This window comes from Fonsecaea monophora (genome assembly GCF_001642475.1).
Source record: "Fonsecaea monophora strain CBS 269.37 chromosome Unknown Scaff54, whole genome shotgun sequence".
Classification (NCBI taxonomy): domain Eukaryota; kingdom Fungi; phylum Ascomycota; class Eurotiomycetes; order Chaetothyriales; family Herpotrichiellaceae; genus Fonsecaea; species Fonsecaea monophora.
This window is the reverse complement of record NW_019173985.1, coordinates 1-15852: the sequence shown is the minus strand read 5'-3', so window position 1 is coordinate 15852 and position 15852 is coordinate 1. Positions and strand designations below refer to the sequence as shown.

The 15852-nt window shown below is 51.8% G+C and overlaps 5 protein-coding genes across 5 annotated transcripts; 4 read left to right on the top strand and 1 right to left on the bottom strand.

The window, feature by feature from the left end:
* Positions 1–26: 26 nt before the first annotated feature.
* AYO21_07187 (hypothetical protein) lies at positions 27–2276 on the bottom strand (the record flags this gene model as incomplete). The annotated part of the gene is made up of 1 exon (XM_022657144.1): positions 27–2276. The coding sequence occupies one exon, from the start codon at positions 2274–2276 to the stop codon at positions 27–29; it is 2250 nt and encodes a 749-aa protein (XP_022510479.1).
* Positions 2277–3567: 1291 nt separating this feature from the next.
* Positions 3568–4242, top strand: AYO21_07186 (hypothetical protein; the record flags this gene model as incomplete). Its single annotated transcript, XM_022657143.1, has 2 exons — positions 3568–3682; positions 3737–4242. 2 exons carry the CDS (start codon positions 3568–3570, stop codon positions 4240–4242), a joined length of 621 nt encoding a protein of 206 aa, XP_022510478.1.
* Positions 4243–4812: 570 nt separating this feature from the next.
* On the top strand, positions 4813–5373 carry AYO21_07185 (hypothetical protein; the record flags this gene model as incomplete). The annotated part of the gene is made up of 1 exon (XM_022657142.1): positions 4813–5373. The coding sequence occupies one exon, from the start codon at positions 4813–4815 to the stop codon at positions 5371–5373; it is 561 nt and encodes a 186-aa protein (XP_022510477.1).
* A 1022-nt stretch (positions 5374–6395) lies between these two features.
* On the top strand, positions 6396–7911 carry AYO21_07184 (hypothetical protein; the record flags this gene model as incomplete). Its single annotated transcript, XM_022657141.1, has 2 exons — positions 6396–6450; positions 6539–7911. 2 exons carry the CDS (start codon positions 6396–6398, stop codon positions 7909–7911), a joined length of 1428 nt encoding a protein of 475 aa, XP_022510476.1.
* Positions 7912–10248: 2337 nt separating this feature from the next.
* Positions 10249–11331, top strand: AYO21_07183 (hypothetical protein; the record flags this gene model as incomplete). The annotated part of the gene is made up of 2 exons (XM_022657140.1): positions 10249–10532; positions 10593–11331. 2 exons carry the CDS (start codon positions 10249–10251, stop codon positions 11329–11331), a joined length of 1023 nt encoding a protein of 340 aa, XP_022510475.1.
* Positions 11332–15852: the final 4521 nt, after the last annotated feature.

The window sequence follows — 15852 nt, the reverse complement described above, 5'->3', positions numbered from 1 at the left end:
GGCGCTGGTGGCGCCCTTTATCGGCGCTACTCCCGATGCCCCGCAGCAGTTCCCTGGAATTCCTTGAGCTTGCGCGACAATAGGCCGTGGCCAGCCTCAACTGGAGTGGAAGTGAAGCCTTGTGCTATTGAAGAACCATTGGAAGCCGGCCATGGTACAGGCGAACTTCGCGAAGATGTTGAAGGTAGAAACCCAGGAGTGGGAGAAACAGTGCGCTCCAGATCGGACCCCTCATCTTCCATTCGAGAAGCTTGCCCCACGCCCGTCGAGTCACGGTGGAATGTCGAGGTTGTCGGAAGATTGAATGAGGCAGGGGTTGAGCTTCCCGATGGCATGAAATGGGTGTCCGTACTGCTTGAACGGACGACATCGCCCAGCTTGCCAAAATCAGAAGAAGCTTGCGCCTGTGATTGAGCAGGTAGTTTCTCATCTGCCACGCTCGAGCTTCGCGAATGCTGCCCCACCACCGGTTTATAGGTAGTGAATCTTGGTTCCGGCAGCTGAACTTCGTTCCGTAGCTTCTCCTTATCGTCTGGCACACGGTTGGCAAATACCACACGGATATTGTCGTAGAGATAGAAACGTCCCTTTGCCGTACAGCAAAATTTGAGGTGAATGAGATAGCGCAGGATGTCCTTGGTGTTCAGAGGATCTCGAGCAGCCAGGACAGCTTGTTTGTCCAATATCCCTGGTTCAAGGATGGGGCCCGACGAGTAACTCCGCTGTCGTACAAATGTCTTTGTGCCAGGCAGCATCCCTTCCAGATCGTACGGAACCAAGAATAATTTGACTGCCGTCTTGTTGGGGTTCTTTATAATGAGCTGCAGTTGTCCTTTCTGGGGCACCCTGTACGCTCCACCGGCAGGGACTTTGGACGGCATTGGTGTGGTTTCGTTCTTTTCTCGGCCTTCCTTAGCCAAAGCCCTGCCAATGGCTGTATTCTCTGGCCTTGTAATTTCATCCGCTAATGCGTCGGGGTCAAGGTTGACTTGGGACCGCCGCGTCCGACGGCGTGGCTCCTCTGGTACTTTCAAATTATGCTCCAGGTCGATATTGCCAACGTAAGGGCTGGGATTGTCGTCCGAAATTGACCTGGACGCACTTGCAGAAGGATAGTTATAGAAGACCGCTGGGAATGGCACGGTTACGTGGGCCGGGCACTTCAGGCTGGCTGGACAATTACCCTTCCCCATAACTCCGATTTGTGCCACAAAGTCAAGAGGCTTCGACGGAGGAGTAGACATCCTGCCTCGAAGAATGGACTCCTCGAAAGAGCCGACCATCGATGCTCGATGCCGCGCGGATCCGTCAGCGGCCAGCGAAGTTCGGCGTTGTTTCAACCAAGGAGGTACCTGTGGAACCATGGATGCTTGGTATGTGAAAGAGCTCAAAGAACGACGTGGTCGGTGCCCGTAGGGAACTGAAGGGCCATCACGGTGCTGCAAGTGCATATAAGGTAGTGGACGACTGAAGTTGGGCGTGACAGCGTCCACTGGAGAGACGTGCAGGGATTCAAAGGCGTTGGGAGGCATTGTTCTCCTTCTCGCCGACCGTCCGATTTCGTTCTTCTGAGGATCCTTTGGCGAGAAATCCAGTGTAGGGTTATTTGTCGCGTGAACTAGGGGGCTCGTCGGGATTCGCATGACGAAGCTTGAAGATAAGCTGCTTCCCAAAGAAGGGGCACGCGACCTTCTGAGTATATCCGAAGGAGAACTCTCCTGCCACTTAAAGCTCAGGGTCGGCGAAGTATCTGCCTGCCAGAGTGGAGGGGAATCATTATAGTTGAGCCCAAGATCCTGCCTCCTGGGCGTAGAGAGAGATGCATGCTCCTGGGGAGTCTGTGTTGTCCTGTCCCAAAAGTCACCGAGAAAATCGCCTGTATGCAAGGGAGACATTGAGCGGCGTAAAGCATCGGCCGCAGAAAGTGGAACTGGTCTTGTTCCTGCGTCCTCGATTCCCACCCGAGATCTTGCGCTTTGGTCAGGTTGCACATCATACATTTGCGACAGCGAGGGAGATGTCGCAGCAGCGTCTTGGTCGGCATTGACTCTGGCACACGTAGCCTCCAACCCAGACTTCGGGACCCATGTTGTCCGCTGCCCCCTCTTTATACATTGGATCAATTCCTCTCTATCGCTTGTCCGAATTGGTAACTCATTCTTCTCTCCATACTCCTCTCGTTTCGAGGTATTATATCTCTCCGGACTTGGGGCATGTTCAAATGGAAATTGTTCCTCCTCGTTGTCATCATAATGGGGTGTGCTGTACCGAGCCATTTTTGAACACAGTTTCCGTCTTTTGGCTGAAGATTCTGAAAATGGTTCACGTTCCCAGACAAAGGGCATGCTCGCCTCCCTCCGACCACAGACGCTTTACCACACGCACTAGAAATGATAGGCTGCCAAGATGAGCCCCGACTGAAAAGATTTGACAGGTGGAAAACATCACGACTGGGCCACAAAGACCAGGAGAGACGACGATATCCCGAGTTACTGTTGCATGGTCGATCGGTTGAGGACTTTGGTGGTGGTCGACGGTGTATGGGAACGCTGGAGTTGGAGACTCCTTGGACTGCACTCTCGAGGCAGATGGGTAACGGGAACAGGTCAAGGTCAGATAGGAACCAGGAACAGCAACAAAACAGAGCTACGAGTAGTTGCAAGGACGAGGTGACAAGAGAGTAGTTCCAGGTTGAGAGGTGAAAGCCCGAACCGCAGATGGTGGAGTGATTGAGTCATCCGGAGCTGTCCCTGACAGACGAGCCATGTGAGCCAACAATGGGCGCCAAGGGGAAAGGGTCCGCCTCGGTGCCAGTTGATCATCACCCCCCACTGCGTAATAATTCACCTACCACACGAGGTAGAAGCAACTCCATGATCTGTTGGGCCTCAGGCACCAAACCCAGCCCCGAAGCGGACAAGCTGAATTCATGCTACGACAGACACAGCTACGGGAGGGATTTTCTGCTGTGTGGCACAATAAACTGTAGGAAAAATGCGTTGTCTCGAGAGGTGCCCAAAGTAGAGGTATGCCTTGTGTCATTGGTGATAATTAGGCAGGCCTCGAGGAGTGTGTCCACCTGGTACAGGTTCCCGGAGCCCCGAACGGACAGCCCTAAGAACGAGAGATAGGCGGTAAGAACAGACCCACTACCGACTACCAACATGATTCGGTTCCTACCTACCTAGGTTCTGTCTGGGTAGGTCCCAAGGTACCAGACTGAGGACTCGGTACTCGATGGAGGATGAGGTTATGTGGCCTGCGATGGTCCTTTGTCTTGTATCTAGCGAAGTTCTGTTGGCCCGATGGGACCCAGACCTGTGGTACAAGAGATAAGGTAATGTCCGTGGACATGTCGAGGAGTATGAGTGACTCGTTTGCTCGTCCAACCTAGTACCTAGGTATTTAGTATGAGGCATGCTAACTCCGCAAAATTCACATGGATGATTCCATCCCATCGAATTTTTTTCCCGCAGCGTCCCACACCTCATAACCTCAACCAAATCGCATTCTTCCACTGCGTCGCATCCTTACCCGAACACGCTCTTCTAGGTTTGACCAAATACGATGAGTGTCAAACGACCTAGCGATGACACGCCTGCCGGTGCGAAGGAGCCCGACAAGAAAAAAAGCAAAGGATTCTCCGTCGGACCAGCCAATCTTCCTGATGGCACATACAGGCGTAAAAGTAATGCTCCCCCCAAATAAACTATGCTTCCGTGCTGATATCTGCCAGCACAAAAAATCAAGAACGACCTCATCCAGAAAGCAAAGGTGAAAAAGGCCTACGCGAAAGTCAAAGCTCAAGAGGAGGCCGCACGAATAGCACAAACCGCTACGCAATCCGAGATTAAGCGCAACCCGACTGATAGCCCTCTTAACAATACTTCCGGAAGCCTTGACTTACACCCAGATCGACAAGCAATGCTCAAGAGACCAGAAACAGGCGACGGACAAACGCAAGTAGTTGAAGACATCACTCAAAACCAGAATACAAACTTTTACAACCCTCCGAGAAAGCGGACCCCGAAACAATCACGGTATAAGAAAGAAATAGAGCTTGCAGCTCAAAACAAAGCAAAACTTGAGGCTAAAAGGAAAGCTAGAGAGGCTCGGGAGAAAGAGCACAAAGCCATGGCAAAGGCGAAAAGACCTGGTAAGGATGGAAAAATCAAGCTCGGGCGTCAGGGAACCGCATTGTTGGAGCGGGTGAGGAGGTTGACCGAGGAGGGCAAGATATGAAGCGGAAGCGCCAGCTACCGTCAAAAGAAAGCGCCCGTACTATGGAAGCGAACCCCCCAGAGGCTCGGTTCAGGTCCGTCGAACCTGCTGTCATAAAGACGATTGTGAATAAAGCATACACTGAGAACGGCCTTTCAATGGAACCGCACCACAAGAGTCAGCCTGCAGTGCAGCCGTTGTTACAGGAGGAGCTAATATGACAGGCCGTTGAACGAACAACAAAGATCAAGGCTTCAGAGGACAGAGTTTACATCACGCCTTCGACCATCGACAGTTCCTCGATTCCACAACGTACACTTCTCTCACAAATGATTGGTCCGTGAACAGAGAGCTATAGACGATCACAAGAGTAATCGTCTGCTGATCTCTCACGGTACACATTCCTTACAAACTTTCGATCTGCAGAATGCATCAAAGCTTCGATTCGGCATTGAACGCCATAACTGCGGTCATGACACCAGTTTTGCTTGCAGTAATAGAGACACAACTCCAGATAATCTTGACCATGCGAAGAACTATCATACTATGCTGGTAAAGAACCATGCATACAATCATTTCTATTACAGCAACATGGAACCTGGAGAAGGCTTGAACCAACAGGCTGAACAGTCTTTTTTTGATCGCTCGGATGATTGGGAAGCATTCGTCGACGTTTGCGCTCCCGAAATGGCCGCGCGTACAAAATTTGCCATACTTATCGGTTGTCTTAGCGCCCACCGTGATCGCCTTGCAGGGTTTTTCGGTCCACGCTTGGAATCAACTCTCGTGTGTTGGGCCATGGATCACATGGGAAGTCCGATGTCCGACTTCCTCCGGTGGTCATTGGGCCGAGAAGAGGGAGCGCCAGAATACTGGACGATCGATGTTCTAGACGAGCACCTGACCCTCTGGAGCAATGTCTTTGAGAGTACACCGGCAAAGCACTACGAGGAATATGTCATACGCTTGACCTCGTCGCTGCACCCCTACCAAAACGCCACGAATGGGCCCAGTATTGCCCATGCCCTTTCTTCTGATCCGAAACACCGAAGATGGGCATATCAGTTGTGGAAAGTATTTTGGCTGAAACATTTTGAACGTGTCACCAAGTCACATCAACTTAATGATGCGGAAATGTCAGACACGCTATAACAACGGTAAGTGATTCTGCAGAGTTGTCATGATGTAGAGTGGTTTGACCGCTTGCGATATTGCTTGTGAGGATATCGAGTGTTATTTTCGTTGCCTTTAGAACCGGTGTCTGGTTTGGGTCTTCTAGGTAAGCCCTTTGCAATTGCTATTTGGACGAGTGTAAGTGCAGTCCTATTTTGCATCGTTTCCTTTTGTCTCAATTAATTCGTCGTTGGTTGTACTGATATTCATTGCATAACCATTGGCGCCACTTCTCCAAACACCTAGGCTCTCTGGCCGCCTTGTTTCTTTTACAGAATTGCCCGCAAGATATCTTCGGGGACAGGCTTACGGTCACCAGTAGCGACTCAGTCGATTGAAAGCACATCAATGTCTGACTGAACGGAGTATTCATGTCGACGAATCCCCGATATTCACGCTTGTCCTGCTGTTCACTGCATTCAGATGTCAATGTGACGCCTAGAAATAACGAGAACGAAAAACGCAACTCGATCCAAGGCGGCTATTCAGCCGACTTGGTCCCCACTACTCAGTTCTTGTAAGTCCTTGTACATGCTGTTCGAAGTACACGCCCGGTGCGATCCCCTTCGTAGCCTAAACCACAATCCAAGGGCTAAGAGGCACAGTGCCGCCAGAGTATATCTCGATATCGTATTAACGCGGTGGCATTTGGAGAAGGTAGATATCTATAGGTCCGTATTGAGGCCAGAATAGACCCTAACGCGTCTGTCTATACTCTCATACCACCTATCTGCGTCGCGTATACAGAGTCGTTCCCAACTTATGCAGACAAGGCTGCGAGTGTAGGGCTTTCGGCGCAACGTTTATCCATCTCCGTAAAGGGAGCCCTTGGCGTTTTCTGGCGCGTCTCTTCAAGGCCTTCCCAAATTCAGACAGAACCTCATTATTGAGAAGCGAACTAAAGCTATTCCGTCTGGAGGGGCAAGGGCAAACACGTATTTTGTGACTCAATGACACGCGCCTGAGTTGAATCCGTTCTTGCGCATCAAGCTCAGACCACAATGGCAACTACGTTGACCTCTAGAGATGAACCCAAAGCCGCAGAGTACGCTGGAGGTATGATACAAAGTCCACAAACATTGCCCAATATGCCACTATCATTTTATGCCTGCCTGGCTTTCGCTAATGCTAAGGGAATGTGCAGACGAAGTCGCTGCCTTGGTGCTCGACCCGGGCTATTCCAGCGTCCGCGCCGGCTTTGCGGGCGAAGACACCCCAAAGTCGATTGTTCCTACGTTCTACGCCTCGACCGGTTCAGAACGTTTCTTCGGAGACCATGCGATCGATGTGCCTCGTGAAGATGTCGAGATAAAGAATCCGATGGGAAGAGATGGCATCGTGGAGGACTGGGATGCGGCCGAGGCGCTGTGGAAGTTTTCTTTTGCGCACAAACTCACGGGCGTGCGACCCAATCGGGCGCTCCAAGAGTGGCTCAATGATCCCAAGTCGGTACCAGACCTCCAGAAGGCAATGGCAGATGCGGTAGACACGGAGCGGTGCCTGGAAGATCATCCTCTCTTCATGACTGAACCCTCATGGAATCCCACAAAAGCCCGCGAGAAGTGCGTGGAGATTGCGCTGGAGTCCTGGGCCGCGCCTGCGTTCTACCTAGGAAGGGCTGGCGTTATGGGCGCCTTCGCTGCAGGTAGACCTACTGCGCTGGTGTTGGATTTTGGGGCGTCTCAGGTTTCAGTGACGCCGGTGCACGATGGCATGATTTTGAAGAAGGGTATCATGCGGTCCAACATCGGAGGAAACTTCCTGTCGTCGCAGGTGCGCAACATGCTCGCCGCAAACGAGCCAGACCCGATAACCATCACACCCCATTATCTTGTTCAATCGAAACAGCCTGTGGATGCTGGACAGCCTGCCAATGCGGTGTTGAAGCAATTCCCAGAAGGGTTTCAACCGCCGCGACCATCGTTCCGCCGTTACCAGGAAGAGAAAGTCATTCTCGAATTCAAGGAGATTGCACTACAGGCATGGACGAATCCAACCACGCCATTTCGGGGGCAGGGTGAAATGATAGCGCGGGAGCAACAATACGCGCATCCGTTCGAGTTTCCAGACGGGTATAACCAGACGTTCTCGTCAGAACGGTTCAGATTGGTGGAGTCTATCTTCGACCCACAGTGCTGCTATGCACCTCCGTCCGAGTCTGAGGAAGCTCAACTGTACCCAGTACCCGATGCCCAGGGTACGGTGACAGGGTTGATCAAGGCCAGCCTTAACCAAGTGGACGTGGACATCCGACCGTTCTTGCTTGGCAACGTGGTCATCACGGGGGCAGCCTCGCTCATCCGGGGGTTGCCAGACCGGATTCAACAGGAGCTGAGCAAGCAATATCCCAGCACACGGGTACGAATACAAGCATCCGGAATGCCAGTGGAGCGGAAATTTGGCAGCTGGATTGGAGGCAGCATCGTGGCCAGTCTAGGCACATTCCATCAGATGTGGATATCCAAGAAGGAGTATGAAGAACATGGAGCCAGCATTGTGGAAAAACGCTGCAAGTGAGAAGGATGGACCGGGGCATGCGGACGGACAGGTCTGTTGGGTAGCTAGTCCGTGTTGGACGGGCCCGACCAAAGCAGCCAGGTGCATGAAACTACTGATTCAGGCTCAGAGAATTGAGTTTCTCAACCTGCGGAGTGACTGACCGGGGAAGTTCACAGCACAATTTGAGATCACGGGGGCTACGAGACCATTACGGAAATACTGTGGAAGCGAGGGAAGGGAGAAAGTAAACAAACCCGATGGAAAAGCGTGGGGGAAAATATGCAAAGAGCGGCACCGGTCGCTGAAAGGATTGCCAGCATTCTCAAGAGCGGATGCACGGCACATGATAAGACGAGAGCGAGGCACCGAGGGTAGGGAGGGGACCATGGTTAAGGCACCAAAACGGGGATCAGCGATATGACCCAGGACGAAGGAATTGGGAACAAAGCCGGGACGAACCAACCGGATGAAGAAGCGAGGGCGGTGAAGGGGAGGGGAGACGATGTTGGCACTGGTGAAGAGGACCAGAAGAACGGCACCGAGTTGGAAGCGAAGACAGACGAAGCAATCCGGCTGGACAGACCTAACAGGCAGTGAATGAGCGGCCGCGAAGTGAGCGATTGTGTAACCTGTCTTGCCTGTCTGTGGCCGTCAGCATGTGCGGCATTTGCGGCATATGCACAACCTGCAGGCCGTCTGCACCAGAACCAGAAACTCGGGTCGCCGAAGGAAACGAAAATAAGTAGCTTAGTTAAATGCAAAGGATCCACGGGACGATGGAACGAGGAGAAGAGATGCAGGAAGCTGTCACCAGACACGTACTGATAGTACCTAAATACATACATAGTACCGAGCACAGACCTTGCTAACGGAGGTAACTCACGCTTCGAGTAGTAGTAGTTGTTAGGGGTTTAGGGAGGGTGAGCTGGGGCTCACTAGGCCTACCAGTTACAAGGATGGTAGCCTATTACTGGGCACTGATCGACAAGGAGAGCCCGCTACAGGTAGGAAGAAAGCGGGGGTGATGGAGGTGAGGACCCAGTACCGGTAAATAGGGATTGTCGTTAGCTAAACTCGGGAGGAACGGATGATGATCCAGTTTGCCCAGTGCCTAGTATTTAACCAGTTTCCAGTGCCTGGGCATCTACCTAGGTGCTAGGGTGTGCTAGGTAAGGAACAGCGAGGGGTCCCAAGGTGTCCAAGGGTTCACCCATCCATAGGCGCTATTGCGCAACTGATAAACCACCTGATGGTGCCTATACCTAGGTACTACCTAGGGACTAGATACTCAGGTACTGTATCTACTACCTTAGGTAGGTAGGTAGGTATCTAGATGGTGTAACCATCTGCACATGGTTCTTTTGCCGGCCCTCCCAAGGCTCCTCTCCTTGTCACTTGGTCTTGTCGCTATCCCATCCACCCATCCACCTTCCACCTTCAACCATCCCATCTCCACACTTTTCATTCTCATCAAAACTCAACGGAACATTTTGTCTTGGTGGATCCTCCTGCAACATTCCCTTTGGTGTCCTTTGTCCTTTCCTTTGTCACAGGCCAGGCCCTCGACTCGTGAGCTTGTGGAACTTTCCTTGACTCGACTCGTGGTGCTCGTGGTCTGGTCTGGTCGGTTTTCACTTTATCGGTTTTTGTCGCCGTCTTCCCCCCCCCCCCCCCCCCGGCCCAATCTCTGGATGCCTTTAATGCTCATCCACCTGGATCTAACTCGAACCTCTAAAACGAAGTCAACTACCTTTCCTGAGTGCCGGTGGTATGATTTACTTGGATAGGTATTATTCAGCTTTTACAACCAAACTCTCTCGTCCCCTTGTTCTCACAGCATTTTCCCACAGATCCCCCTACGGTCCCACGCCTTCGCACTCCTCAGACCATTCTACCGAGTATCTCTCCGATCGAATCGCCCAGACCATCTCCTCGTGGGATTCTCTACCACTTCCTTCCCATCGAAAAGCTTCTTCTGGAATGTCTTGCCTCCCAGCCTACTGCACAAAATCCCTAAACTAAAGTTGCCACTCGGCCATCGTCTGCATCAGCCTTTGCCCGGCGTCTTGGATCCGTCCGCACCCACCCTGAGACCCCGTTAATACGAACAAACTCTTTACCAGAGTCGACCGAGAATCCTCCCGGTCGCCTAACTCCCAACCTTAATTCCATCCCGCCACGATACCACAAAGTTTTGGGAATCCTTTTGCAGGTTCTGATGACACCGAGTCAGGTGCATTAAGGTTCTTCCTCTGTTGAGCCTATGGCTGGTTGGCAGAATCATCTCAAGTCGTACCTCGCTCCGTTATGTCGTCTTCGGCGAGCCCTGTCCCTTCAACCACCCCCATTCAAACCATGGATTCTCCTCTAGTACCAGATTCTGAATCGACACATTCCTCGAGCGGGTACGCTCACTTGGATACGCGCTCATTGACTGCCAGTATAACCGACTATCCCGTTCACTGGGGCCGAAGATACCATCGATATAAGGAAGGCGCCTATCTATTTCCCAACGATGAAAACGAACAGATTCGACTCGACGAACAGCACGAGATATTGAATCGACTTCATGGCCGCTTGTTCTTTGCACCTCTGGACCCGGATATTGTCCACACGGTCTTGGATATAGGCACGGGCACGTAAGTTCTTTATATCCTGCTATTAACTCTCTGTATTTCGCTAAGGACATGACTTGTCAGTGGAATATGGCCGATCCAACTTGCCGACTCCAATGTGCTCCCCCATGCCACCATTACAGGCGTGGATCTGTCGGCTGTTCAGCCTGACGATGTGCCATCAAACGTCTACTTTGAGATTCAAGACTGTGCCGAGGAAGATTGGATACGGCCACTCGACAGTGTTGATTATTGCCACGTTCGCTTCATGGCTGGATCCCTCACCTCGTATGAAGATTTGGTACAGACGGCAAAGAAGTATCTTCGTCCCGGTACCGGATGGTTGGAGTGTCACGAAATCCACCCCCAGCCTGTATCCGACGACAACACTATTCCCGAAGGTTGGGCTATGAAGACCTGGGAAGAGCATCTTAACTATGCCGCCACCAAAGCTCTCAAGCCGCCGCGACCTGTTCGGGTGGCCGCGGACATCAAAACCTGGATGGAGGAAGCGGGATATGTGGATATCCACGAGCACATCTCCAAAATCCCCCTAGGTCCCTGGCCGCGAGATTCACGCCTCAAGAACATTGGCAGCTGGTGGCTTGCCAATTGGCTCGCGGGCCTGCAGGGCTTTACGTATAAGCTCTTCAGTAATGACGGACTCAAGTGGTCTCGGGACGAGATCGAAGTGCATCTGGCCGAAGTCCGCAAAGCAGCCCTCATGAAATCAGTTCATTCCTATCAGAGACATTATGTGGTATATGGACGAAGGCCGTCCAAGGAAGAGGAGCAAATTCTGAGCCTGTATGGTCATGGGTGAAAGACAAGACCCCGAGTTGTTCTGATTGCGTGAGCAGTTGAAAACGATTTCTCCTACCGGACCATAAAATGTCTGGTTCTGACGACCGCCACGAGACCGAGCGCCTAACGAACACACGACAAGTACTCACGAGAGGTCTGTACCGTGATTTACGGTGTGCGATATATGAGGTGTTTCGTACCGATAGAGAGTCAAGGATTCCGCCCCTCTTGTGTTATGCTCGAGTGCTGTCGAAACGTCCAGTGCTTTCCCGGTCAACTACCACTCCAGAGGCTACGGCTACGGCCATTGGGGGACATGTTCACAACGCAGTGCCTGCTGGTGACAACGAACGAGGCGATGAGTGCTCAAATTGGGCAGAGATCTGTGCCGTTTTGGAGTGTATAAGCAATGAGCGTCAAGGGTCTAATTGCAGCGAAGGCTTGATTTGGATCTATACCCAAGGTTGGATCGGGAAAGGAAAAGGGTAAATGGAAAATCTCCACCTTTGTGACATCAAAAGAACATTGTCCTCTCGTCATTATCGTTCTCGTCATCATCCATCGTGCCTGGTATTTGTTACTGTCTAGCACTCGCCACGATGTCTCCTGGCTCGGCCCAACTTCCGGGGCATACGAAACTTGTTGGTCTGGGAGAGGTCACCACGATCTTTGCGCTCCGCAGCTGTAGAGCAAACTTTTTCTCTACTCACATTTGCCGTCGTGTTGGAGAGTCAGTTGTTGTTGGGAGAGTTTTGTTCAAATCCTTTGAGAGGCGATAAACCACAATCCACGTCTCCCTTGGGCAGCCATGCAGCCACGCACCCAAGTCATGCTGTCATCTATGCGGGCGTGCATGCATGCATGCATGATACGAGGTGGCTTCGGTGCATGGATCGGTGGGGGCAAACCGACCGATCGAGTCGATTTCAGACTCGGAACTTACAAGGGGACTGGTTGACGATCCAGGATCGGCTGGGGGGTGCAGGTGCTTCGCTTTGTCTTCCTCTTCCTCTCTCTGTTTCTCGGCTTGCTTGTGTACGTGGATGGGTTGGTGGATGGGCAAGTGAGTAGATACATCTGGTGGCACTGGTCCTGGCCCTGGCCCTAACTGGTGGGTGGATATGTCCAGACATCCCAGTCCCAGTCCTTGGGTCTGTAATACTGGGTGGATTTTTGCACGCATTCGGGGCTCCTTCCGCCTCGCCTCCCACACGAGCCCGGGCATGATTCTTGGAATTTTTGGGGGTGTTCGGAGGGGCATATCGTGCTCAGACTCGGTCTCGGACTCGGACTTGGGCTGGGACTCGGACAGGAGGACGAGATGGAGCCGAATAAGGATGGCCACGACACGGCACGGCGCTCGCGACACGATGGCGCAGGCTTGGTAGGCTGGTAGGTGGTAGGGTAAGGCATGTTTAGGTGTCACATCTGTACCTTAGCGAGTACCGAGTACTAGGGTTAGGGGATCGCCGTTTACTCGTAGGTAGGTGTTGGGGACTTGTGGCGAAAGGCCTGATCTCACACTATCTAGTACGAGTAGGTCTATTAGGGAATCCTTAGTACCAAATACAAACAAGTACCGAGTACTGACAAGGACCTGGTAGTGGGGGTGTAGATGTTAGTGTCGGGGATTAAGTCAACTACCTACTAAGGAAAAGGCTGTTGATGAGAAGACTAACTGGACCTACAAAGGAAGTCAATACGAGTCGTTGTAACTACGTACCTAGGTAGGTACCTACGAGTAGCACCTGCAACCACTATCAGGTCCTATTACACCTAGTACCTACCCAGGTACCTACTACCCCTACCTAGTACCTAGTAGTACCTAACCTACATACCTGGTACATTATTAGGTACCCAGTATCTACAAACCACTCGTACCTACATACTCGTACTCGTGGGGAACGTGGGTGTTTGTGTATCGCCAAGCTACGAGTGCCGTTTGTGCCGTTATTAGTTCCTCTCCCGAGCTCCCGGCCGCCAGTCTCTTTTGCCTTTCTGTCCACCTGTTGAGGTTTGACCAGTCCATTCATTCCAGTCGCTATCAGACTTGGAACTCTGCCAGTGATTAGATGCGATTGCAGCGATTGCAGATCAGACACGCTACACGATACACGCTACAGACTCGTACTCGTTTAGATGCATGGCCCTACAACCGCTACTACTGCTTCTGATGCTGATCCAGATCCTGAGGGAAAGGGAAGAGAACGTTTGGTACAAACCCAACACTATCCAACCTACCTACCTCGTCCTCTCACTATTTCCTTTGACATTCTCTAGCACCTGGCTGGCTAACCAGCTATACCTCTGGTTCTCGTTTCGCGCACAGAGAGACGTGCTGGGGTTGTTGTACCTCTCGTTCTGGGGTGGAAGGGAGTATTGCATGATGTGTGACGTCCAACTCCCCCTGGTTTTTCCCTGACTATCTTTCAAGGCAACCAACCTCACACACACTCCCCCCACTACAAAGCACGCGAGACAGGAACTCGGGGCGAATCCATGCCGATATTTTGCTTCATAGCTCGCTTGAAGACCGCGGACCAAATAATCGGGGCCTGTATTGTCCCGACGTTCCCTGGAAACATAGGGGTGAGAGACGGAGAGAAAAGACCCTGGCAGAGCTTGATACAATGGTACACTGGTCTCAGAAGTACCAATCTGTATGGACTCAATACTCGAAACTGACACCCACATGTACCTGGTGCCTCGACGGTCCACACCCATCTACCTTTACAAGGACATCCTCGGGTCAAACTCCCGGACACTGTGGGGGGGGAAATGGAGAGAAGCACCGACAACAAAGGCTTGACGGGTGTGACGGATGAGATGCTTCAGAAGCGAGCGAGATGCAGGTAAGAGCAGAAGAAGAAGCTTGACTGGACACCGGCGCCGTCTTCGTTGCACTCCCAGGATTTGGAATTTTTGTTTTCTCACCCCGTCAAACGTCTGTCGTTGTTTGCTGGCGCCCTACCAGGGGCCTGCGAGACAAATGTACGAGTACATGCATATGTACCTTAACCGATAGTCCCAAACCTACACGGCTACTTTCCGGTGAATTCGGCGGGGGGCTTTTGTCTCCGCAAGGTGATGGGAGGTGCTCACTGAGAACGTGCCTCGTGCATGCTTGTGAAGGTTTGCGTACCCGGGTGCATGGGTGTCGACGAGAGTGGTGGCGTCTTGGAAGAAGGGAAGTTGGGGTGAAGCAAGACGAGACACGGCGAGTTCAAGCTTTGACAGGGTTCTTTAGTTACGAGAGTCGAAGAACCGTTGCGACTGCTCAATGTTGGATGACATATCGATATGTCCCCTTGCTTTGGTCTTCAGTTCAAGGCATGCAATATGCCGTTCGAGTCTTTGACGGGTCCTGCTCACTCAGTATTTTCTCTGATCTGCCCCAGAACAGTGAGTGTGAGAGACCGAGCGTGAAAGGAGACTCGAGTATGTGTTTTGGAGAAAGAGAAAGAGATGCATTGATCCGATACAACTCCCCTTTCTTCTCGAGTCCGACCAGATATTCTCACTCACTTGCACATACTCTCGCTCGAGCCGAGGCTCTTACACCTCTCTCAAGCTGACATGTCATGTACTGCATTATACCTACATGTATGGTCCTTTCTTTTCGTCCCTTGCCGTCCTATCCTCATCTATCCAGCCTGTCCGGGGATACCGTATGTCCAGGACCTAGATCAAGGACCAGGACCAGGACCAGAAGAGCAAACCAGGCCATCCATCCATCCATCCGGCCAGACACAGACACATACTCCCAACATATTCCTATCTAGGTATGTGTGTATGTGTGTATCCATGTGAGTGGGTTTTTCCCCCCTGTCCCCTTGTCCGCGGGAGGAATGATATCGGCCCGTGTGTGGGTACCCAGGTATCCTCCACCTTTCCAACAACGGGGACAAAAAGGATTCTCCCTGCATATACTCGCGTGGACCGCTGTAGTACCGCTGTAGGTACTTGCTACACGTACATCTGCGTGGGTGTGGGCGTGCCCTGCGAGGAGAAAAGGATCAGGATCACCAAGGACCAGGATCGAATTGCAGTAGGAGGTGGGTGTGTGGAGGTACTGGGATTAGGGATTAGTGATGAAGTATTGGAAATAGATGACTTGTCCTACCTATGTACCTATACAGCGCTGTACCTGCCTGCCTACCTACCTACCAAATGAACCCATACGGTTCACCATATCACACAGTCTAGTACTCGGCACATACCCTACCAGGTACCTGGGGTGCTAGGTACATGTCTCACTTACTGTACCAGTATACCGGTACCTAAACCCCGTCCTATCCCATCCCATCCCATCTTCCCTCTCCCCTCCCCTCCTCTCTCTTTTTTTACAGAAGTTGTCTCGTCAGTGCGGTTTCACGGGTAAAATCCGAACATCACTCTACTCTTTAACCATGCATACACACATATACACACACATCCACAAACACACACACACACACACACAAACACACACAACAACCACCACCAACCACCACCCAAACACAAAAAACCACTTACTATAAAAACATACCAAAACAAAAAA